Source organism: Eucalyptus grandis, chromosome 5 (assembly GCF_016545825.1).
Source record: "Eucalyptus grandis isolate ANBG69807.140 chromosome 5, ASM1654582v1, whole genome shotgun sequence".
NCBI classification, from domain to species: domain Eukaryota; kingdom Viridiplantae; phylum Streptophyta; class Magnoliopsida; order Myrtales; family Myrtaceae; genus Eucalyptus; species Eucalyptus grandis.
Window position 1 is genome coordinate 8,295,880 of NC_052616.1, and position 24,438 is coordinate 8,320,317.

The following is a 24,438-nucleotide window of genomic DNA, read 5'->3' on the forward strand; positions in this document are numbered from 1 at the left end:
AGAAAATTAAACGAAATTAATAAAATGACTCAATTAAATTAATTTGATGAATTTTAGGATGACAAATTTTTATTAAACGAATATTTTTGTAACAAGTTTCAGTTTAAGTAAGAAGTGAAATTTGGAGCATTTTTCCCGAATATCTGGAAGTTGTTTTTTGATCCCGTTCGCTCCCTTGCCACCGCGATAGCCTTGAATTCAATCCCGACATCCGGCCCGGCCCGGCCCGGCCCGATAGCACCGAAAAAGAGAAGAACAGTCCAAAATTCTCTTGCCAATTTCCTTCCTCAACTCCCTACGAAAAGAGATGCAGCTTCTCCTTTCCGGACGTCGAAAGAGAAAACGGATTCTGCAATTTCCACCGCAACCGCCACCGGAAAAATCCATGGGACACGGTACGATTCTATCGCCTTGAACTCGGGAAACTCGAGCTGAGCTCCTCGCCGTCGTCGGCGTCGTCGATTGATCTGCCGATTCGAAAATTTATTTTCAGGTGACAAGGGACGGCCCGGCAAGAGGCAGAAATCGTCGGCCAAGGTCAGTTCCCCCTCCCGTTCTCTCTCTCTCTGTCTCTCCACCTTTCTCAATCCAGTTCCGGTTTCGCCGGATTAAGCGAGATTGTTGAGGCGGCGGCGCTGTTTGCCGCAGGATGATTACCGGAGCGCGATCGCCGCGGCGGAGGAGGACGAGGCGATGTACGGCGAAGAGATGGACGACGATTACCGCGACGGTACGGATTTTGGATGTTTTGCGCGGTAGATAGGGCAGCGTGCGGGGTGGTTTTGTTAGCTCGATCGGGGGGCGCTGGCGAAATCATAAGTTGATCTGTTGTTGTAGGCGACGGCGAAGGGAAGAAGAAGGACTTTAGCAAGTTGGAGCTGAAGCAGGATCACGGCAATCGGCCCCTATGGGCTTGTGCGGACGGCCGGATTTTCCTGGAGACGTTTTCTTCCTTGTACAAGCAGGCTTATGATTTTCTCATTGCCATTGCTGAGCCTGTTTGCAGGTGCTCTTTCGATGCAAAGCATTCTTTCTCGAGATAGTTTGCGCGCATTGGCAATGCGGATGATTTAGTATCGCATCTGTGGCCTTAGGTTTATGAAAAATTTTCTCAAAGCATGGGCGGTTCTATCCAATTTCAATCACCTGTCGTCAATTTGTAGTGCATTGCCAGATGCATCATTCAGCCTGACTAATTTTTTCGTTTTTTTTTTCTTTTTTTCTTTCATAGGCCGGAGTCGATGCACGAGTACAATTTGACCCCGCACTCATTGTATGCGGCGGTGTCAGTTGGTCTTGAGACGGAAACAATCATTTCTGTACTGAATAAATTGTCAAAGACCAAGCTCCCTAAAGAGATGATTGACTTCATACATGCTTCGACTGCTAATTACGGAAAAGTGAAGCTCGTGCTTAAAAAGAATCGATACTTCATTGAGTCGCCCTTCCCTGAGGCAGGACAATTTATCTTTTCCCTATTCCTTCATTCTTATGAATGTTGGGTTGGGGTTACTAATCAGAAATGTAATTACAGGTGCTGAAGAAGTTGCTTAGGGATGAAGTTATAACTCGAGCTAGGATATCTCCTGAGGTTTGTGTCTAGGCTATTTCTAGTTGAATGATGCGTTTCTTTTGCCTGCTGATGCCCATCCTGGTTGCTAACAATTTTGCGGCAGACTTTCTTTTTCATGCTGTTGTTCGGACATTTTGTCTAAGGCATGATTTAGCCCTATGTTGTAAGTTGGTCTTCTTCAGAATTAAAGAAGACTATGACGTGCTCTGACAGTAAGAGATTCACATAAATATGAGTTTTTTTTTATGGTAAGATAATACTTCTCTCCTGGTTAAATTAAGGGCACTTGAAGACAATTTAGGAACAACTTGTAAATCATTTTCCTTTAAAATGGCCGACTTGATGAGGATTTGGCAAACAAGATGATGAAATCTTTACTAATGTGGTTACTAATTTTGCATTTGCTTTGTGTAAGGGATTCATTTCACCCCAATATTCATATCCTTCATATCCTTCCTTGATTTGCCTTGTGACATCATCTATACTCTGTCTACTATGGCATTGAGCCTTGATTACAATCTCAATATTCTATTTTGCACTTCCTTCTGATGCAAATTTTTTTATTGTGTTAATGATTTGTTCTTTCCTGCACAGTTCCTGTTTCAAGTTTAAGTCTTAACAATAATAGCTTCATGCTCGCCATAAGTGGTTTATATTTCCTTATGTGTTTGTCTCGAGAGGAATATTATAGCATCTTTTCCGGCACGATCATTGGTCGCAAAATATTTGCTAATACGCAGGGACCTGGTGCTGATGGATTCACAATTAGCAAAGCAATGGGTGAGGTTGGGGTTGGACATAATGAGTTACTGAATGAAGCAGAACTGGCTGCTGCAGCTGAGGAGAAAGAAACTCATTCATTTGAGATTGATCCTTCTCAGGTAAAGCTTTCAGACTGTCAGTTCCCCTATGTGCCAGGAATTCAGACCTTCTGCTTGGACTAGTTGTCAGCGATCATGTTTTAGTGAAGCAGAGTTGAGGGAACTGATTGTGAACTGCAATTGCATATGCTAGATTTGGTTGGCCAAAAACTATGGCATTTTGAAACTTTCTGCTTCTTTAGTCCATTTAGTCTGTAAAATGTTTAGTACATTGCCTCCATCCTTATATTCGCGTTTTTTTTTTTTTTTCATTCCTATAACCATCTCATGGATTCTGACTGGTGTTCCATCAGTGTCAAGTGATGAAGTATGCATGCTGTGAGATACATTGGATTTTATGCTCTCCTTAAGGTTCTTACAAGTGTATTCAGTACTGTCTTTTACTTTTTTAGGTTGAAAATGTGAAGCAACGCTGCTTGCCCAATGCTTTGAACTATCCCATGTTGGAGGAGTATGACTTTAGAAATGATACGGTGAGTTACAATCCTCGGTTATGATCTCTGTATCTAGTTGAAATTTAAAGTACAATGTTAATCTCATATTTTTAATGACTTGAACATGTAGAACCTTTCATGATATGTCTTTAACCTCTGTGAGATCTTGATGCTAGTTGATGTGCCTTTACTATTACACAGGTAAACCCTGACCTGGAAGTAGAGCTGAAGCCTCATGCACAACCACGGCCATATCAAGAAAAAAGTCTGAGTAAAATGTTTGGAAATGGTAGGACTTTTCATACAATCACAAGCATTGATTTTTCAGTCATGTCCACAGAACAGTCTTCAGGGGATGGTTCCCGTGGGTTTTAAAGACTGCTTCAGATTTCAGACTCTGCAATCGCAATGTTGGAAAAATTGCCTTTTTGTTTCTAGAATTCAGAGGCCCAACCTTTTGATTACTGATTAGGAGAAACTGGACCAAGAAATTCCCTTCTTACGGGGGAAGGTGCAATCTGTCAATTTTGAGGGCATCTTAATGCTGTATATGTTATAGAAAGTACGTTTTTTGTTAACCGAACTTATGAAAATTGTAAATGGGCATGAATAAATTTAGAGGTTAGATGTTCTTGATTCTTTCTTAGATGATTAATTATATTGAGGCTTCCTCCTTTTACTGTTTAACGTGAACTTTCTATTTTCTTAGGCATGAAGGACTTGGGGTTGGGCAAACATGACCTTATTAAATATGTATTTTGGTGACATTTTGGGATATGTATAATTTATAGTTGTCCTACAGACTATTTGATGTGTTAGCTAGTTCCTTATCTTTTATGTGTTCTTGACATGATATATGCTCCCAGAAGTAAGAGACTCTGAAGTTCTTCTTTCTTTGATATTTCTCATTTTGTTGTTGTCCTTCTTTAGGTCGAGCTAGATCTGGTATCATTGTGCTACCTTGTGGTGCCGGGAAATCTTTGGTTGGTGTTTCTGCAGCATGCCGGATAAAGAAGAGTTGTCTTTGCTTGGCAACAAATGCAGTTTCTGTGGATCAATGGGCATTTCAGTTCAAGTTGTGGTCAACTATAAGAGATGAACAAATTTGCCGGTTCACATCTGACAACAAAGAAAGATTTCGTGGCAATGCTGGGGTTGTTGTTACTACATACAACATGGTTGCTTTTGGTGGAAAACGATCTGAAGAATCTGAAAAAATTATTGAAGAAATAAGGAATAGAGAATGGGGGTTACTTCTGATGGATGAGGTGATCTCATTAATCCATGATTCCCGGCTTTATATACCCCTCTGCGTATTTATCTTGGCATCAAATTACCATCTACCATCTGTGTTCAGGTGCACGTGGTTCCCGCTCACATGTTCCGAAAGGTCATCAGCCTCACAAAATCTCACTGCAAACTTGGACTCACTGGTATGTCACTTGGATGTTACTACACTCTTGTCCACCTTCTGTTACATGCTCGTTTCCTTTCTGCCTGTGCTACCTTATTTTCCAAATTATCTAAAGCTGGTTTCATGATACTTGATTGCAGCCACACTTGTTCGTGAGGATGAGAGGATAACAGATCTGAATTTCCTTATCGGTCCCAAATTGTATGAAGCAAATTGGTTAGATTTAGTGAAAGGAGGCTTTATTGCAAATGTGCAGTGTGCAGAAGTATGGTGTCCGATGACAAAGGAGTTCTTCGCTGAGTATCTGAAGAAGGAGAACTCCAAGAAAAAGCAGGTAAATGTCACTAGTACTCCTGCTAATTGGGTGAGATATTTGAGATATTACTCCTTTGCAATTGTAGTGGAAATGGGATGGGTGTATATGTTCTCTCTAATCTTCTTCTCTGAGAGTTTGATCACTTCCTTTGTGGCCTGAAATGTCAAAACGTAGTCATTACTTCTGAATAATTAGTGGAAATCAGGTACATCTTTACCCAGAACTTCTTGATATTCTAAATCATGGACTTTTATCTGCAGGCACTGTATGTAATGAACCCGAATAAGTTCAGAGCTTGCGAATTTCTGATTCGTTTTCATGAACAACAGCGTGGGGACAAAATAATTGTCTTTGCCGATAATCTTTTTGCCCTAACAGAGTATGCAATGAAACTTCGCAAACCAATGATTTATGGTGCTACCAGGTATTAATGTCCACTGACATTCTTTTAGATGATTACTTTGTCCGTGTGCTTATAACAAGTTATCATGGGATTCTTGAATATGCAGCCATCTTGAACGGACAAAAATTCTCCAAGCTTTTAAAACTAGTCGGGATGTGAACACAATTTTTCTATCAAAGGTACTATATTCCTCCAGTTATCAGTATTTGTGTGAGGGGATAATCTAGAAGATTATTGGGCACCATGGTTTTTAAATCTAGCATTGACCTAAGTAATGGCATGTTGACTCTGTTCATTGACTTTCCCACTTCTACCTGCAGGTTGGTGATAATTCAATAGATATTCCTGAGGCAAATGTTATAATTCAAATTTCGTCACATGCTGGATCTAGACGACAAGAAGCTCAACGTCTTGGACGTATTCTTAGGGCAAAGGTGATTTGAACATCTCTTTATTTTCTGATTTTTCTACCCTCGTATTGGTATCAGGTTGGTATTATCTCTTCTCGGTCAATGTCATCACAATATGAAATATTTCTAGAGGATTATTCTATATTTGGAAATTTTACAAGTAATTCATGTCACATGATATATATCTTTGGTACTGCTGTGCATGTGTTACAAGTCTATCTCCCTGTTTTCATTATTTGCATCGGGAATGAATTGGACTAACCTTTGTTGCATAAATAAATATATTCATTAACAAGCTAAAAAGTGATTCAGCATTACTTTATGATCCAATTATCTCATTTCTCAGTCCAAGCTGTCTATGCTTTGACATGATTACTCTGCAAACCTGACGCCTCATAATGCTCAAATCAGGGCAAGCCTCAAGATAGGATGGCAGGAGGCAAGGAAGAATATAATGCATTTTTCTATTCACTTGTGTCTACAGATACACAGGTTATTATCTAATCTTTTGCATTTTAGCATTATGTTTTGGCAAATGTCAATTGGAAAGACTTTGAGTCCTCCTAAGCCTGTTTTTAGTTACTAGTTCGAGGGCCTCATGAGTTCACCCCTCACACACCTGCACACGAACAGGCACACACGCATACTTACACACCTGAGGTGTAGCTGATAAGAACGTAGAAGATTGGAAGTGGAGCCTGAAGTGGTTAGTACAGCGTGAGCCTGTGCAATAATAAAAGCACCAAAAGTTAGAAAATTTATTAAAGAACCTAAGCACAAAGAAAGCAGTTCTTATCGCGAGTTTTTTTATGATATTGATATTGTTTTTTTCTTTTTTCCATGAAGGAAATGTACTACTCCACCAAACGGCAGCAGTTTTTGATCGATCAAGGTTACAGCTTTAAGGTATGTTGTTATGCTTTGTAAAATAATAGTTTACAGATCAAACAGGTTCTCATTTCTTTTGCTATTAATCAGAGCTTGGTTATTCTTGTTATCATAATTATCTCTTGCACGCTACAGGTGATCACAAGCTTGCCACCTCCTGATTCAGGAGCTGATTTGAGCTATCACCGACTGGATGAGCAATTGGCACTTCTAAGCAAGGTCAGTTCTTTCTTCTGCCTCATTTTTCTTTCTAAAAATTTTCTAATCTAACCCTATTGTTAGTCTGTGCATGTCTGGATCTTGGCAGGTATTGAGTGCTGGCGATGATGCAGTTGGTCTAGAGCAATTGGAAGAAGATGCTGATGATATAGCTCTTCATAAAGCTCGTCGTTTTGTTGGATCAATGAGTGCAATGTCAGGCGCAAATGGGATGGTGTACATGGAATACGGGTAAACCCATTTTTCTTTCTAAATGCTCTATTCTATGCATAGGAATTGTTTAGTACATGCAAGACTGTTTTTTCTCTAATGGAGAACAATTTGGCGAATCTTGTTTGCAGTATTGGACGAAGGCTTGGACCAGGCCAACCAAAACCTAAACCTAAGGATCCTTCCAAGCGACATTATTTGTTTAAGAGAAGATATACCTGAGATGCGATGGAATTCAGAAGAGCAGTCTCTAAGAGCCTAAAAACAGTATGCCTCTTAAGATTCTCCTGTCTGACTGCTTTTCAGTATGTGCAAAAGCATGTGATCATGATGCTACAACAATTTTGCTTTATAAGATCCACATTAGCAAGAGTGATCCAAAAAAGATATATCGTGCTACCCCTCCTAGGTGATGGTAGCCGTTGTTCATCCCCATTTGCAACAATCCTTCTATGTGGAAAATATGGATTCATGATGCCAAACGGTCCTTTTTTTTTGTGTGGGTGAGTGAAGGTTGGTTTGATTGGCTGACTAAACAATCAATGCGTTTTAGAATGATTTGACTTAAGCATTCAATGTACATGAGAAATTTTTGGAGAGATACAAGTGTCATTTTAGGAGGATCTATTGGAATCTCAATAATGTATCTATGAAAGGTGTCTCTTGGGCATGATTTACTTTTTTGAAATGAACGACCAATGACTCATTTACCTCAACTTGGCTTTGTCATTCAACTCACAGTTTGCCAAAAAGACCCACTACGAGGTGAAGAATGCCTTTGCACCATCTTTGAAAGTTGGTGAATCATTATGCTTCAATGAAAAGAGAGCCTCCCTCTCTCTCTCTCTCTCACATATGCTCGAGTATTTACACATTTAAAAGGCCGCAGCTTTTCGATCCCCCTAAAAAAAAAAAAAAAAAAAAGGCTGAAGCAGCTAATACTTTTTACCTTTTAGGGATTCCCCATGTAGTGGCAGAATTCCTTCCTCTGCTCTCCAATAGCCATGAAGGGGTTTTTATAGCATTTGGACTGTCCTTTGGACATTCCAAATGCTCTTGACTTCTTTTCCACTTTAAAAATCATGACATTGGAGAATCAATGGAGTCATCGGACACCCATTGCTCGAGGGTAAAGGGGGCCGAAAACCAAAAGCGACTTGAATGTTAAGCAAAGAGACTGCAGTTCTCAGGCAGGATTAGGCTTTTTTGAAGGGCAAAGGCGGAACTACGAATAAAGATGGAACAAAGCAGACATTCTATAACTTTTGTTTAGGACAGGACTCGACTCCTATTCCTTTGCCGTGGGGATACAGCTACGATTAACAATTATAAGCAGTAAAGGAAGACCTTAAGCCCGGAAATGAAAAGAGATCTTTGAATTATTTGCTCATAAATTAATGAAAGAACCCTTTCTCTGGTTATGTCAAGCACAAGTCTCCAAAGCAGATGCCGCAGTCTGACTGTTTATGTCAAGCACAAGTCTCCAAAGCAGATGCCGCGGTCTGATTGCTTGAAGTTTAAACCGAGGCATCCGGTTTCACTCCGCCAAAACTGGTTTCGACGTTTGACATGCAAGTCTCTCAGAAATCCATGCAACTTAAGTGGAAGTATCATATCGCCAGTGAATTTGGGAGAGAATTACGAGCCAGTAGCTTAAGAAAAGCTCTCATCAGAACTCTCTCAAAGTCACATGACATGATTCACTTTTACAAACCACTGAACCAGACCTATCTTTCGCAACATCCTCTTTATCTAATGTATGTGCCCGCATTCTCATCTCGCATACGGTCCCCGCCTGAAAGGCGAAATCCGCAAAGTGACAGCATAAACCTCAAAGTACCAAATACGTGAGTGCTGCAAATAAGTCTCGGTCGACGGTCAAAGATGGTTGATCTCTTTTACATTTTTATGCTACAAAATTCTCTCCTTTCGCGATCCATTTTTCGGCTCGACACGAAAGTTTTATCATCACCACATGGGATATTCTACTAAATTAATCCCTGTTCCAAAATACAATCATTGTTCTCACTCGTGCACTCGATCATTTAATGATTATCCGGTAATTATTGTTGGACAACTCTGGCCCAGATATCTTCGGGGCTTGGAATTTTCGATGCACCGGTAACAACCCCTTTTTCTTGGACAGATTTCATCGCATTATTTTAACCCCGACAGCTTCTCTGGTTTTTTTCTTTCTTTTAATCTTCTTAAGAATTGTTTCTGGGGCATCTTTCTCGCAGGCCTAAGGAATCATCAACATAAAAGCATTCCCATGATTGGGCTATTAAGTATTTTTATATTGGTTGTCCCCCATATTGTGCTAGTCAAAAGTGTTCCTCTGCAAGTTTGATTGTGCGAGTGTGAATTATTGTAATCATTCCTTTTTCTTTTTTTTTATTAGTCGATGAGCAGCCCATTATGTTTAATGTTGTCTCAAGAGTTGTCCCATCAGGTTAGTGATCGCAGAGGGAAAAATAAAAAACAGGTGAAGGGCTGTATTAGACAAGATTCAGTGAACCGTACTTCAAGTTCAAGGTGCTGTAGTGGTCGGTATGCCGAATTAGACCTTTTTCTAGATGGATTATCTTTCAAGAGCTACGGTGTTAGGGTTGGTAATTACTCATGTTAAAAGAAACTTTTCAATGGTAAAGTTGGATAGGTGTAAGTTACAAAACTGTCTGCGAATTGCTTGTTCAAGATCAACTTGCAACCATTTTAGATTCCATATATATCTCCATATGATTTTACTGTAACTTCACTCTCAAATTATTCCTTTGTCATACACAAATCTCGTGCGTGTAAGTTTGTAAATACCAAAGATATACTGAATTTTTCTTCCGTTCATATGGAAGAATTATGCTGCCGACGGCACGCGAGATAAATGAGTGGTTTTGTTTCCCTTTTTTGATAGTGACATAGAGAAAAGAGCATTAACTCTTCCACCGAGACAAGGATCAACTGTACAGCTTCCTTTTTTTGTATTTTGACTATTGCAGCTGCTCGGGATTTAGTTTGAAATAAAGGACCTAAAGTGGATTAGCATAGGTTAACACAGTTTGCTCCGAATGTTCCTAGATTTGCTTTGATCTCTTTGATGGCCATTCTAAGCAGATTTCTCATTCGTCATTGTTTGCTCCTGCAATCAACGTAATGAATTTGGAGCTCATCTTTTCTTTGGTTGTAGTTTCTCTGCCCAATTATGGAAAAAGGATCGAGCTCATCTCTATCGATACATCCCCTGCAGATTGGAATTATGAGATTCAATGATTGAAACAGCATGCAAAGGTGTCAATTTTCAATCTATTTTACCTAGATTGGCTTGAAATACCAGCAGGAAAGCCAGGAAATGAGGTTCTCCATAGTCAAAGTTCATCCAACGTGGATCAAACTTTGACGATGTATAAGTTTGCGGCTGAACATAGCACTGAAGACCTTGAAATTCCTAAGAAAAAAGTCAATCCCCAGCTCTGTTTAAGACGGCATATAGTTTTCAGAAATCTGTCCTGAGCAGATCTTGTGCTTCTTGTTGCTGTAGCTGGTTCATGAATGGCCTTTCTGTTGACTTTGGGTTGCATTTCTGGTTTATGCAGTTGTCCTCTTGCAGCTTTCCATGACTTGTGAGGCTTGTAATGCCTATTGATCTTTGGCTTGACATAGCAGCTGAACTGACCCACAGCGTCTTGGTACAATGTCACACGGCCAGGTCAATTTACAAGCGAATTACTAGTCCGGCTTAAAGCTCCGAAAAGGACAATCCACTAAAGTCCACAAGCTCTTCAGCTTAGCCAGAAATATAATAGACACCTGTAATTTTCTTTCGCCAATACTAAATATAATTAATCAGAAGAAATCAAGTCCTGCTTTAAGCTTTAACCACTGTTTGTTCCCACGTGGATTTGACAACACTAAAAGGCAGAATCAGAAATGGCATAGTGCAAAAAAAAATGAAAATTACCAGTCTTGGAAATTCCTTTGACTCACAAGGACCCACCTGCTATATTTTGAGATGTCAAAGGCCCAAAATCCCAACTTTTTTGGGTCTTTTCAACCACTTCATTTCCAGGTTGAGAATGGAATATATATTTTATATAGGTCACTAATATCGGTGAGACCGATTACAAGCAAAATAATTGGCTGGGCCACTGTTAAATGAAGAATCATCTCATTATTAATGCAAAGAAGCCAATCTTACCAACTATTTTTCTTTCTATAATTGAAAATAAGATTTAGACACGATTGAGATCTACCTCACTTGTTATGGAGTTTTGCGAAAATAAAGTACGAATTACTCATCGAGCAAATCTATCACCGATTTTCCACGAGATGCGAGTGAGAAAGCCAACCAGGCCATCAACTCAGTGCAGCAGAAGCATCAATTATTTAGTATGGTCAAAGTACTAAAGTTCACCTTTCAAATATCTTGATTTTTCTCTCAAGAAAATCGATCGTGGCACTGAGGAGGAGAAGAACAAATGTAACTTCCCTACTATCTTTTTGTTATTTATTTACTTTCATTTTTCTTTTCCACCTTTCTTTTTACCTTTATGGTTGTTCTGCGCACAATTCATAATGGAAGAGACCTTTTATTGAGGAAAAACCCCACAAAATTAGGGATGTAATAAGTCTGCTGAAATTGGTATTGAAGCACACCATTCTCGTCCTCAATCCAAGAGCTCAAAGAAGTTGATTCAAGATAGGCAGACATCAAGGGGTGAACATTTCTAAATTTTAGTAATTTAAAGCAATGAGGGCGCGTGTTCTTGATTTAAGATAGTTTGCTGAATTTTTCTGTTTATATCACAATATCATCATCAAGTGATACCATAAATCAGTTTCGACGGATTAAGAAGTGAAGATAGTTCATCCTCAACGGGACTAGGCATCAAGTGAAATAATGATTCTCCTTTCAGTCGTGTAATTCGGTCAAAGTGAAGGAGTGGATCTTTTTACTATGACCATTATATGCTCGACATTTATTTTGTCTCTCCATATTGTGTCTGAATTTCCTGAAGAACCCAAAGCAACCCTAACTTTGCAATTAATGCCCAGTTACATAACAGTAGAAACCATCCAGCCATAAAATCTATGGCCTTGAGTCAAACTGAGGGGAACAAAAATAAGTTTTTAGAAATACCCAAACACATTAATCTCATGAAGCATTTTTGTACCATGTCAAACGATTGCCAAATATAGAACTAATTTATTAGAGAAGAAAGTGCCCTTTTCATCTTTTCATACATACCATAATTTCTCTTCCTGTAAAAATGTGCATAATCCAGTCAAATCATGTGACCAGATCATGCCAGCAGTATTACTTCAAGCCGATGAGCGCCACATAAGAATCTACACTCCCAAAAAGGAGTCAAAGCAAGGATCAAGAGCAATTAGATTAAATTAATATTAAAGTACTTGTTGAGCAGATCTTGCTCTAGGTCAAAGATATGGGCATATAAGATAAGAAAGAAATACACTACTGGACACTGATTATTCATCACAGCGTTTGGGATTATTAAATTACACATATACAAACAACAACAACAAAAAAGCACCAGAAACAAGAACCCTAATCCCCAACTTCCTAGTGCCTACAATTCACCCTTTTTTTTTTGGTCTCCCTTTTTCCTTTTTCCACAGAAGAAAAAAACCCTTTTGGATTTCCCCTTGATGGTCCCATTCTTGAAGAAAAGAAAGAAAAAAGAGAAGAAGAAGAAGAAGAAAAAATCTGGGGGGCCAATATGTACGGTGATATCTCCACCTGCGAAAAGCTTCTTGCGTCTGTCGTCTGTCGTCAACAGCCGTAATACTGGAACTGGGTTTGACCGTAACTGGCCATGAACGGTCCTCCCCTCGCCGCTCCGTACTCTTGTTCCCCGCCGTGAAACGCGAACTTGCGAATTCCAAGGAAGTAGAAAGAGTTAATGAACGAATCGGCAATGCCAGGAGTCGAAAGACTGGTGGGTGGCGGATTCGAAATTGAAGCGAGAACAGAGAGAAGAGAAAAAAGTCAAGAAGGTTATACCCAGAGCTGCTCCTCGTCGTCGTCGTGTTCGTCTCTGGCGAAGCCTGAAGCCTTAGGAGTCTCGCCGGGTTCGTCGTTGCGCGCGAACCTGCCACGTATCCGCGGTCGGCTGTCCGCCAGAGTTTTCCGACATGCATACTTGTCGTTTCAACGCCAACAAAAGACACGCTCGTCATCAGTCCCAGCTCACGACACCAACCCACGTATTCTCGATCTTTGTCTCTTTGTCTCTCTCTCTCTCTCTTTTTCAAATATATAGAGAAAGAAAAAGAGAAGCAACTCTAGCGCTGAAAAAAACGAATCTTTTTTTCCTTACCTTGATTGTCTTGTTGAAGTTCCTCTGCGTTCGCTTTGCCCTGTACTTCTGAATCCTGTCTCTCCTCTCCTCTGCGCTGTAACGCCCCACTCTGCAGGAGCTCGCCTCCTCCATGAAGGGGCTCGTTGGATTGGACGTTGCTTTCATTCTCTGAGATGTTACAACGAAAAGGAAAAAGGCAGAAGTTAAAACCCGAGAATTAGATTCTAATTTGACCTCAAAAGAAAAAAATCACAGTAACAGAGCATTCGACGATTTTCGTTTAAAAAACAAAGAACCTGCAAATCTCCTGTACTGTAAACCCTCCTCATCATCTGTCCGCTGAAGAAGCAGCTCTCCGGCGAACTTATGCTTGGAAGCTCGAGGCGCGGTGGGGGTTGAAGAAGGTGAGGCCTCGTCCCATTGAAGAAGTTGGAGCTGTAGCTCCTCTGCATATATTTGCATACATTATCCCCATCCCCGCCGTAACCGTCGGGGACAAACTCAAAGGCGGCCTCGCTGTCGGCGCCATGATGACATTCTCGATCAGCTTTGATTTCTTGAGTCGATCCCGAGAACCCATTCGCGTAATCCGAAGCATGTTTCGAGAGCTGCTGCTGCTGCTGCTGCTGCTGCAACTGGGTCCCCCGGCGAAGCCTCAAGTGCTCGAGCTCTTGGCTCGGGAGCGAAGCGGAGAAGACGGCAGCGGCGGGGGCGGGGCCGTACACGTGAGGGGATTTCGGGACCGGGCTCTGGTTCTCCGAGGCGCAGCTGGAGAATTCATGGAGGATGTCAATGTAGGAGTCGCTGAAAGGGGAGAGAGGGTCGGGGACGAACTGCAGGTCCTGCTCGTAGGCGTGGAGGTAATTGGAGGACATTCTCGAATCGAAAACAGGGGACTTTTTTCCCTCTGTCGTTGCGGGCGGGGTGGGGTTGGTGATGATGGGTGGCGAGAGAGCTCGGGAGGAAGGGAAATTGGCTTTGAGGAAATGGAAGGAAAGTGGGAGGAGGAGAGGAAAGAGGAGGAGCGACGGGAGTGCTGGTCGTGTCCCTGGCTTTTAATTTATTCAATTTCGGGAGTACGTGTGCTGTGGTGGCCGTGGCCATAAAGCGCAAAGCGTGACAGTTGTTGTGCCCTGTTTTCTTGTTTTTTTTCTAAAGCTTTGGTGCTTGGTGGTGGGACTCCGGCAGCACGACAAAAACAAAGATCGCTAAAGCACGTTTTGCTTAGCATCGATTGACCTCGATTCGGTGCATGAGCTTTGGTAGTCTTTTCGGCGGTTGTATGTCTTCTGTATTCCATACCGTATCATCTGAACTTGTCTAGCGTAGTTATAGTCCATCCCTTGTGAAACTACTTATTCAAATTTCACCAATTGCATGCAAACTACTTTAGATTAAGGCCGTTTGCACCGATCAAAAGCCTGAATTTAACTCGCTCATGAGATTTATAAAGGGGTCCATAGACTTTTAAATAGTCAGATCTGCAGTCGGTTCCTAAATTATAAAAAAAAAAATCGAAAAAGGAATAGCAATCTATATTAAGGAATTGCAAAACAATTTGAAGTTCTTAACCACGCAGTGGAAGCCATATCAGCCGACACTTTTTCCTAGACTCTCTCCCAAAATTCTTCTGTTCTGTCTAAAAGTTAAAAAGAGCTCGCGTTGCATCATCTGGGTCCATGCGGATCTAATCTTAAGCCCGTTTGAACATAAACCTGTGGATCGCTCGGTTGTACATCGGGCTTACAAACTTCCTGTCCAGATTCGTCTGCAACTGAAGTAATCAGAGACTTTGTCCGGGATCTCTCATGACGGGCCCAATGGGCCACGGGGCCCAGACCAGGTCAAACCCATGTCATCATCGGACGAGAAAACATCGGGTGCACGTGCCAACGCAATAAATTACGAATCCACTGACTGTACGACACGCGTGGCAAGTGGGCTCCCCCTGTCGAAGGAAATTTGGAACCTTTTCGGAATCTTTCGAGAAAAAGAAGCGGCCGGCTTTCTTTTAGTCAAAATTCTACGACGGAGCTCCCTCGCTGGGCTAAGACAGCGAAGCTTCACCCCCACTCTTTCTCTTTCTCTCTCCTTAAATCCTTTCCCTTCTATCTTCACGTTACCGTGGCTCACACTTTTCTTTTCTTTTTCTTTTTTATCATCTTTTTCCTTATTTTTACCGAATAGCAAATATCTTATCCGGACGTTTTCCGCCCCATGTGTAGATTCGTTCTACTATTTAAATTATATACAAATATATTTGAATCTTGATGCTTGAAATGACAAATAGGATAAAATACTATCGTATCTGAAGTTGTCCGATCCAAGAAATCGTATACCTGAATTTGTCCGATCCAACAAAAATAGCTCTACTCATTAAGTCTTTTGTCTTCTTTAGCCAATGAGTCACTCTCAATGGGTTGGTTTTATTGTATTTTCTCCATCGGCGTTACCTAGACGCCGTTGACCATGTCTCTACATCACCACTGTCAATCTGCTCCGAAGTTAACGCCACGCGGTGAGCCTTATGAAGATTTCTTCATTGGGGCACCGCTTTCACACTCCTTCCATTCGTTTCATTGGTGGAAGATGGTGAAGCGGGCCTGGCTCCGCTTCGTTGACTCGACGACCTTTCCTGGAGAAGCTCCAGCTTGGCCGAGTCCAGTCGTCATGTTCCTCCATCTACCGTTCGCAATCTGTCTCTCCTCGAGCCGGCCGTTGTCTTGGTCCTGCGTTCGTAGTATAAAAAAGCCGGCCGTCGTTGTTCTTGGGGCGTCGCGTTCAAGCTTTCTTGGCTCGCCGGTTCTTCTTCCTGTTCTTCTTCTTCGTCTTCTTGTGCAGAGGTGATTGAGCTTCGCGGCCATGGCGTCTCAGGAGCATCTGGAGAGTCTGAAAGCCCGCCAGAATTACAGGAATATCTGGCGCACTGACCTCGTGCACACCGTTCAGGAAGACATTCCCTGTATGGTTCCTTTCTCTGCGTCTCTCTGTTCAAACACTTGGTCGTTTCTCAAAAGGAAATGATTGTAATGCGTCATCTGATTCTCTTCCTTTTCTCTGATGGGGTTGCTCTGCTTCTCGTTGCATGTGACCGCAGTCTGCTGCTTTGCCACGTGGTGGTAAGTTGTTCTCAATTTGTTGATCTGAGATGATTCTTGATTGCTGGAATTGGATTTGTTTCGGTGTTTACGAGCAGAGTAGATTTATGATTAGAATGTTGTTAGGACTACGAGATTGTGTTCCATCAGAAAGCCGATGCTATCATGAAAATTTCATAGAAACATGGATTTTCGGAAGAAAAATAGGAAAACAGACAGTTTACATGTCCCCTTTCGGACCATGGATTGAGCTAAGATCATCTGATGGCGTTTTTCTGCAATTTTTCTTCAACAATCAAATAAAGAAAGAGAGTGTGTGTGTGTGAAGAAAATCAATCTGATTCATGTCCACTTAAACGGTTCCACCAAAAAGCACACTTGGCGGTGATCCCGCTACCTAAGCATTTTCGAACGAGTTTGGTCTTCCTGGAACATGCTTCCACAAAAGCATATAACTTCACATAGATTAGGTTCCTTGCAAGCTTACATGGTGTCGGCCGATGAAGAAATATGGTAGATTTTTGTTGGTTAAGTTCCTTAACCTTGCTGACAAAAGATGCTATATTATACTCCGGTTCTCAAGATCCACAGGGTACTAACTTGAAGAAAAAAAACATGTATATCATCGGCATCAATGCATATTGAGATGACATTGAACTGATGGAACTTTCAGAGTCTTCACCTAGTACTAATCCGTAGCTTTATTATGCTTAATTTGAGGACTGCATTATGCGATGAACAGTTCTGCTGTCGACATCCATCTAAATTATTTTTCTCCGTCACAGCGGACCATGTGCTTCGTACTTGCTTCGGAGAAGAGCCCTTTACAATGACATGTCCAGGTAATGGATCTCTGTGATTCACGTCGTTCTCTCAGGCTCAATTCCACGACCTTCTGGTGAAAACGTGTTCTCTTGTTCCCTGTCTTCAGATATGTGTGTTGCGCTGGTTACATGCCCTGTAGCGGAAGGTGCGGAGAGAGTCAGTTTCCCGAGCTATGCCTTGCCGCTGAGGTATATATAGAAACTCTTCAAAATTTTGGTGGTTCTGATTTCTTCCCCCGTTTCTCATGTCAATCTCTTATTCCCTCCCATCTCATGTACTTGTAATCGCCATTCGTGTTAATGTTAGAATTTAAATGTGTGCGGAAGCATGGTTTTAGTTATGGATGATAGTTTTTGGTTAGTGATATGTGCAAGTGTATGGTGTAGTTTATAGATGATGGACAAGGGATCAACTAGGATAATTGAAGGATATAGACATGGGGAAATAGTTTCATTAGTTGGATAAAATAATTTTACAATAGTTGAAGGAAATAGTTTGATGGAGATTGGTGGAGGTCTAAGACCTCTCACGGTGGAGGGTTTTCCCACCACACACAAGGTGGAGGTTTTCCCCTCACACTCAAATGATCAATTACAAGCCTATTTATAGGCGTAAGTCACCGCCTTAGTACAACATTCTAGATTTCTCTTGAATGCTTTCCTTTTCTTCTTTCTTCTAGAAACTTCATCTAGGGAATTCTACATTCTAGATTTCTAAATGCTTTCCTTTTCTTCTTTCTTCTAGAAACTTCGTCTAGGGAATTCTAGATTCTAGTTTAGGAACTCTATAAAATTCTAGAAAATGGATCACCATTTCCAACAGTTAACAACTCACAAGCTCACTTGTAGCAAAATTAATGGCAACGATATTTTTCTAATCAAATAATTGCTGATCTCGCTGGTTTTCTTATCTCTTCTAGTTCGTATGCACGGGGAACAGCTTATTGCATATGTCATGGAAAATTTCATTCTCATTTTTATGAATTCCTTCATTGTATCACCTCCGGATGGCCAGGTCATCTGCTGCTTTGGATATTCAGTGGGCTCGACACGCTTCCTCTTGCAAGATGAGTTCAACATACAGACCACTCAATGCGACAATTGTATCATTGTATGCTCTTAACTCGCGCACAATCATAAATACAAAAAAGTAAACTCATCGTGTAATCTAGCCTTTTTGATCATTACCGTGTTCCGATGATGCTCAGGCCACCATGATCATCCTCAATCAAGTTGCCTGCGTGTTTTCGATCATAGCAATGATATGCGGAAACAGCCAGATTCAGCAGGCTTCGCAGATGCTCAGCTGTCTAGCCAACACGGTTTACTGCACGTAAGTTCTACCGCGCACTATTCCTGAATACTACTGAAACTAATTTAACCACGAGTCCGTGGCTTATGCTGATTTTCCGGTTCTCTTCTTGCAGGGTTTGCGCGTGCATGCAGACTCAGCACAAGATAGAAATGGACAAGCGAGACGGCTTGTTCAACGACGCACCGATGTTCGCTCCTCAATTTCAGCAAATGTCGCGCCTCGACCAGCGAATGCCTCCCTCGGTCGGGTATTAGCCGCGTCAGCCTGTCTACCAACACCCCTATCCTTTTCTCCAGCTACTCGGGACGAAACCTTTCTCAGCTGTCTTTGGATGCTGATCATGCAATCAAAGTTTATCTTCCTCACAGTTTCCAATATAAAAATCTTAGCTTCTTATTCATGTGGGAACCATCTCCCTTTTCACTTGGATTTGTATCCGGACATTCTTGAACTCGTGTTCTACTGTTGGGACGAACAATGGGATGCGGTCTGTATTCTAAATAGCGCGGTCCGTTTCTTTCGAAGAGACAGACTGCTGTAATGGTCATATTCTCTTGAATAATCTCTTCGTTTCTTTAACAGCAAACTTGAGAAGAAAGCATGGGGATGATAGAAATCTTTTGTTTCCCAAAGATAGGGATTCCGTACCAGTAATTTTTAATAGACGTCGATAAATGTCGAAACTCTGTTGGAAGGAAAATGACCGATGACTCTTTTTTCATATGACTTGTTGGTATCTTACCAATATTTTTATGATGTTATCATGTTACTCTTAAAATTTACGAATCGGTATAGCTTATTAATGCTTTGGATTTACTAACTCTTATTAGGAGTGATTGGTTCCGGCATGAGTGGATTCTATTAAAACTAATCCCCCACCCTTTGGAATCCTTTTCCTTTTTCTTTTAGTTCATTTTTTATAATGAAAAAAGAACAAATAGCATTTATAATAGAATAGAATGAGCAATAAAACGATTCAAAATAAAATATCAAAACAAAAAAACCAAAAATATAAAGCAAGAAAAAAGTTAAGCTCATTTAAGGAAATTAAATCTTCTTCTTCCATTTGAGTTAATGTCAAGCTTATTTTTCTTTCAATTACTAATTTTCTTATTTGTAACCAAACTTTTATTTACCTTTTTCAATTACAACTTAATTTTACCAACTCTTTTATATAAATACCTACGGAAAATTACCAAAAAAAAGTGATTAAAAGTGAAAGGAAAATAAAGAAAAATAAATAAATAAATATTTCAAAAATATTAAAATATTTATTAAGATTGTCCACATCATTACCGGTTCGCCAGTCATGCCATGTGGGATGGCCAGCAATCATGTTAGCGATTTACGGACAAAATTGGTAAATCGACTCGATTGACAAATCTAAAAAGAGATTTATGATTGAATTGGTAAAAGTAAAATAAGTTTAGTAATATTTTGATAATTTTCCCAACTAACTATCTTTAATTGAAGTGACCTATTGCCTTTTCTCCAATTAAAGTTATCAACTTATTCTGAGTTAACAACTCTTATTTGAGTCCACTGTTCAACCACCGATGCTTGTAACTTAGTCATTAGTAGTTCAACCATAAAGGCCCAAACTCCTATCTCATTACAGCATTTGAGGGTGCAAACGTTATCGTCATTGGACTAATCTGGAATCCAAACAAACAACCCAAGAGAAGATAGGACCGAGATTGATGAAAGAAAGAGTTCATTGCCACCAGTATTCAGAAATTTCGATTTTCCGAATCAGCAGTGCCAAGAGAATTGAGGAAAATCATCAATTAGGGACGATATCGATTGATTGAACTGAATCATAGGATTTCTCGAAACTCCGGATTGTAGACATAAGATTCCGAAATTTGGGTGGCTGCCCATAGCACCTCATTCATGCCGGGCCCGATGTAATCGGGCACAACGGTTTCCGGCAAAGTGGGCACGTGCACTAGTTGTACGCCATCCAATAGTCAATGCAGCCTCGATAGTACACTTGGGGGCAATTCTCTGGCTGCCACCCCTTTAACTTTTATTGAGATTTGAGGGAATAACATGGTCGTCTTTCACCACCGGCCGTGGTGGCTCTGCTGGGTAGGCTCCTGCCTTTGAAGAGAAATGTCAGGTGTTTGAAGCCCCTGCAATGCAAGTTGTAGGGAGGCTGGCAGACTATTAGGTGTATTACGCATGGCGCCCTAGTGGTGGGTCCTAGGCTAACGTCACCTGGGAGTTTACGTGGCGGCTATCGGCCAAATCGGTTCCTCCGACATAAAAAAGAAAAAGAAAAAAGAAACATGGTCGTCTTTCAATAAATAAAAGATCAAATCCCAAAACGAAAGGGCTTAATTGAATTGAGTGTTTTTTAGATAAAGAAAATTATAATAGTAATAGTAAATCCCTTTACTCGAAACGAATTGGCAAAAATCATCCTTCCTGACGATGTCCATGTCTCATCGGCAATGTGACAATGAAGACTCCTTAGCCTCGAAATCTGGAAAAGTAAAAAGGAGGTGTGCAACATGACAACTGAAAAAAAAAGTGACTAATGCCACTTTTATGGGATCAAGCAATGAATATGCAATTTATATGGAAGATGTGCGTTCACATCAATCAAGTAGCCCAACAGTTCAATGCAGAATTGACATCAATGCATACATACATACGTACCACCGTAAATCCATGCATGTTTCAAACCGAATTGCTCATATCAAGAATTTCGCAATCATAGGAGCTATGAAAATGCCGTGAAAGTCGCATCAGTTATGATTAAGCCCCTAAAATCACGTCAACTATAATTATGCTCCAAAACAAAATCGGCCTGTGTACATGTTCATATCTCATAATCTCATCACACATAGGTCGACCATGAGCAGCACAGAGTTTCACAATGCTCATGTACAAACATCACCAAAAGGAGATATTTTACAGATACAAGCGTTGGCGTTTAATGACTAAGTTGCAAGCATCGGCGGCTGAACAGCGTGCGTGATCTTGGGCAGAGGCATTCTCATGAATCCCAAATTGCACTGATGAGCTTCGTTTCTCTGTTTCTTTCTTCTTGGGGTGCCGCCGAGGTAGGGTTTTTTCTAGTCCTATCAGAAAGAAAGGGTTCAGAATCGTAGAATGCAGCCAGCCATATCCTCAAGATGATTGCATGTTTGTCCAGGAGAGCTTTACACCAACTCCAACGCATTCGTTCAGAGGGCGGCGCACTACCGAGTCGATCGTCTTGATAGATGCTACGAAAGCTATTGCTCTAGAGAGATTATACCGTCCAAGGTCTTTGGGAGAAGGAAGTTATGTCTCTGAATCCAACAATCGTATGATGCCAAAGTGGCTGATGATGTTTTCTTCAGAATTCTCCGAAAACGACAGAGGAAATTCGAGACGGCCGTGTCGAGGTCCCTCGTCGTGAAACCAAAATAACGAGAGAAAAGAGAGAAAAAGCTCGTCTGTGTGCGAGACATGCCAGCAAGAAAGCGCCAATGCCTTAAAAGGACCAAAGAGGAAAAATGAACTGTTGTTCTCAAAGGGGGTGGTTCCACGAAAAATTCTGAACTTTTTTCTTGCTGGATATTTATACCCTAGACTTTTCTTCTTCTTTTCTTTTCATTTATTTTTTTTTTTTTTTGCTATATCACCAAACGACCCAAACTTGTACTAGTGTCCCGAAGATACCTTTCGTTAGACTTTTGTGCATCTTCGGAACAAATTTATACTCCATGTATCTCCGGATGTGTAAGTTCCTTACTTAAGAATTAAAATAGAAAGGTTAAAGGGGAAAAGGTGCCTCCAATAAAATTATGTGCATACATGAGAGTTAAGTGATTATACTCTTTACTTGGGATAATTACCAAAATAAAAACTAAATTTGTTTTACTTGTACCAATTCAGTTTTAAACCTTTTAATTTGTTGAATTTAATCCTAATTATTTTGAGGATTTGCAAATTTAGTCATTTCGGTTAATTTTGACTGGAAATTGCTACTAGTTAGCGCTGATCTTTATATGTGGCACAATTGGCGCTTGATGTGGATAACTTTTGTACTTTTTTAATTTTATGAATTTTTTTCTTCTCAATGGGGGAAAAGGGAAGAAAAATAAGAAAAAGAAAAAAAGAAGATAAAATTCAGAATATTAAAAAAATTGCGAAAATTGTCTACATCTAGTATTGGTCGTATTATGTAGGATGGTCAATACTGACTAAATTGTCATGTCAGCGATTTCTAGTCAAAATTAATTGAAAAAACTAAATTCTTAAATTGTCAAAAGATTTATTATTGAATTGACACAATTTTTAACCAAAAAAATTGACATAATTGAAAGGTTTATTGTTAAATTAGCAAACCGTTAGGGTTCATGACTAAATCGACCAAATTTAAATGTTTATAATTAAATTGATATATGCGCAATAGGTCTATAACTATTTTGGTAATTTCCTTCTCTTTACTCATGTGACTACCAGTCAAATATAAGTCTTTAAACTCAATGGTAAGACGTTAAATTAGGTTTTTGAAGCGGTTTCCAAAGTTCGACCTATTCAAGAGCACACGTTTCTCTTAATCCCATAACCAATTCCTGGCCATTCTAACAGCTAGCCGATACTGCCTCTACTAACCAATGCCGCCTCTTCCCGTCACTTTTTTAAAAAATAAAAATAAACTCAAGACAGGATCACGACATTACCTAATAGAGGCACGTGGCTGTTGGTATTGCTCGTCCTTTGAGCATCCGAAGAACCTTGATAATCACCGGATTATGCGAGCCGTGTTCCTGAGTAGGCCCTTAGAAGGAAATAGAAATGGAAAGATCCGACCGATCCGAAGTATGAAAACATAGGAAAATCATCGAACAACCGAGGTTTTTGTCATCTTCCTAAAGATCAAGACATCAGAGAGAAAACCTCTTAAAGGGGAAAAAAAACAAGAAGAAGAAGCTTTCTGGTTAATTAGATTTACTACAAACTATAACCGGTGTCTCCATAAAAGTCCTCGTAAAACTCAGGCACCCCGGAAGCCGCCCAGAGCCTCTCGTCGATCGACTCCGCCACCTCATCGGGCACGACCGGAGCCCGGCACAGCGGGCACGTCCTCCTTACGCACCCCATCCAGCGGTCCAGGCAGCCCCGGTGGAATACGTGCCGGCAGTTCAGCGGCCGCCGGATCTCGTCGTCGGCCTCGAAGTCGTGCAGGCAGACGGCGCAGGTGGTCTCGGTCGGGTGGGGCTCCGAGCCGCCGCCAACGCCGGCGAGGTCCGAGAACCTGACCACCGGGAGGAGCTCGCACATCATCGCCAGGGATGGCGAGGCCGGGGAGTAGTAGGGCTCGGGTTCGAGGAGCGAAGGCGGGTCGGCGTCGGGGTCGGGGTCGGGTCGGGGTCGGGGAGCTCGGGCAGGCGGAGGAGGGAGCGGATGGCGGCCCGGAGGAGGGCGAAGAGAGAGAAAGTGCGGAGGAAGAGGTTCGGAAGGAGGAGGTCGGTGTAACACACCGGGAAGCCCATGTTTTGTGGGGTGGGGAAAAATACATGGGGAGCTTAATATATATAACGTCATGGACAGAAAGAGAGGTGTGAATAATTTCATTTTCTTTTGGTTATTTAATGAAAATACTCCCACATAAACTATTTCTAGCCCAATATATATATGGAACGAATTTTTTCATATGTAGTTTTTTTCTTTAGTAAAACTGATTATTAATTTTCACATTTTTCATCGCTCAAGAGTCGAGACCTGTTCGAATCTATACTTATATGTCCTTTTAGAATTATTTGCATCTGGAGTTATATATTCCCAATGTGATAATGATTCGACTATCTTTATTTGTTACAGAATAAAATATCTGAAAGAAATTATTTTTAAAAGGAATTACGCTTCTATTCCGCCGCACTTGTTTCCGTTTCATAACTTCGTTTGTCCCACTACTGTTATTAGTCATCATTTTCGTTTATTAAAACCAACCTTGATTCTCTAGATTGGCATATATATCGTTTGCTTTTTCTTTTTTTCTTTTTCATTTTCTTGTGAAATTTTCATTTTTTTTTAAACCATCTTGCTCACTATCAGTTTATTTTCGAAAGGAAAAAAAATGGATCATTCATTTGCTTAAATATTCTTATGCATGCATTCCCAACTTATTGTAAAT

General features: G+C 40.8%; 4 protein-coding genes across 4 annotated transcripts; 2 read left to right on the forward strand and 2 right to left on the reverse strand.

Annotated features, from left to right (window-relative positions):
* The first annotated feature begins 248 nt into the window (after positions 1 to 248).
* Positions 249 to 7,436, forward strand: LOC104443830 (general transcription and DNA repair factor IIH helicase subunit XPB1). Its single transcript, XM_010057374.3, has 20 exons — positions 249 to 395; positions 494 to 537; positions 649 to 730; positions 838 to 1,006; positions 1,232 to 1,454; positions 1,535 to 1,591; positions 2,314 to 2,454; positions 2,847 to 2,927; positions 3,090 to 3,177; positions 3,819 to 4,156; positions 4,246 to 4,321; positions 4,443 to 4,636; positions 4,879 to 5,042; positions 5,128 to 5,200; positions 5,342 to 5,455; positions 5,843 to 5,923; positions 6,278 to 6,337; positions 6,455 to 6,538; positions 6,627 to 6,769; positions 6,880 to 7,436. The coding sequence occupies exons 1-20, from the start codon at positions 308 to 310 to the stop codon at positions 6,968 to 6,970; spliced, it is 2,391 nt and encodes a 796-aa protein (XP_010055676.2). The 5' UTR covers positions 249 to 307; the 3' UTR covers positions 6,971 to 7,436.
* Positions 7,437 to 12,209: 4,773 nt separating this feature from the next.
* Positions 12,210 to 14,096, reverse strand: LOC104443831 (zinc finger protein CO3). Its single transcript, XM_010057375.3, has 4 exons — positions 13,362 to 14,096; positions 13,084 to 13,233; positions 12,768 to 12,905; positions 12,210 to 12,635 (listed from the first exon to the last, which is right to left on the reverse strand). Exons 1-4 carry the CDS (start codon positions 13,938 to 13,940, stop codon positions 12,537 to 12,539), a joined length of 966 nt encoding a protein of 321 aa, XP_010055677.1. The 5' UTR covers positions 13,941 to 14,096; the 3' UTR covers positions 12,210 to 12,536.
* Positions 14,097 to 15,624: 1,528 nt separating this feature from the next.
* LOC104443832 lies at positions 15,625 to 18,881 on the forward strand. Its single transcript, XM_010057376.3, has 7 exons — positions 15,625 to 16,027; positions 16,163 to 16,184; positions 16,949 to 17,005; positions 17,095 to 17,176; positions 18,003 to 18,098; positions 18,196 to 18,320; positions 18,415 to 18,881. Exons 1-7 carry the CDS (start codon positions 15,928 to 15,930, stop codon positions 18,554 to 18,556), a joined length of 624 nt encoding a protein of 207 aa, XP_010055678.2. The 5' UTR covers positions 15,625 to 15,927; the 3' UTR covers positions 18,557 to 18,881.
* A 4,072-nt stretch (positions 18,882 to 22,953) lies between these two features.
* On the reverse strand, positions 22,954 to 23,796 carry LOC104443833 (E3 ubiquitin-protein ligase RHA1B). Its single transcript, XM_010057377.3, has one exon. It carries the CDS (start codon positions 23,586 to 23,588, stop codon positions 23,256 to 23,258), a length of 333 nt encoding a protein of 110 aa, XP_010055679.2. The 5' UTR covers positions 23,589 to 23,796; the 3' UTR covers positions 22,954 to 23,255.
* Between the last annotated feature and the right edge of the window lie 642 nt (positions 23,797 to 24,438).

Bases quoted from the DNA above. Each gene is read 5' to 3' on its own strand.
- LOC104443830 (XM_010057374.3), top strand. From the start codon at position 308: ATGCAGCTTCTCCTTTCCGGACGTCGAAAGAGAAAACGGATTCTGCAA. The intron at 4,637-4,878 runs GTAAATGTCACT...TTTTATCTGCAG, and splicing joins AGAACTCCAAGAAAAAGCAG to GCACTGTATGTAATGAACCC. The intron at 5,201-5,341 runs GTACTATATTCC...TTCTACCTGCAG, and splicing joins ACACAATTTTTCTATCAAAG to GTTGGTGATAATTCAATAGA.
- LOC104443832 (XM_010057376.3), top strand. From the start codon at position 15,928: ATGGCGTCTCAGGAGCATCTGGAGAGTCTGAAAGCCCGCCAGAATTAC. The intron at 16,185-16,948 runs GTAAGTTGTTCT...TCTCCGTCACAG, and splicing joins TGCTGCTTTGCCACGTGGTG to CGGACCATGTGCTTCGTACT. The intron at 17,177-18,002 runs GTATATATAGAA...CCGGATGGCCAG, and splicing joins AGCTATGCCTTGCCGCTGAG to GTCATCTGCTGCTTTGGATA.
- LOC104443831 (XM_010057375.3), bottom strand. From the start codon at position 13,940: ATGTCCTCCAATTACCTCCACGCCTACGAGCAGGACCTGCAGTTCGTC. The intron at 13,234-13,361 runs GTTCTTTGTTTT...GTAACATCTCAG, and splicing joins ACAGTACAGGAGATTTGCAG to AGAATGAAAGCAACGTCCAA. The intron at 12,906-13,083 runs GTAAGGAAAAAA...TGAAACGACAAG, and splicing joins ACTTCAACAAGACAATCAAG to TATGCATGTCGGAAAACTCT.
- LOC104443833 (XM_010057377.3), bottom strand. From the start codon at position 23,588: ATGATGTGCGAGCTCCTCCCGGTGGTCAGGTTCTCGGACCTCGCCGGC.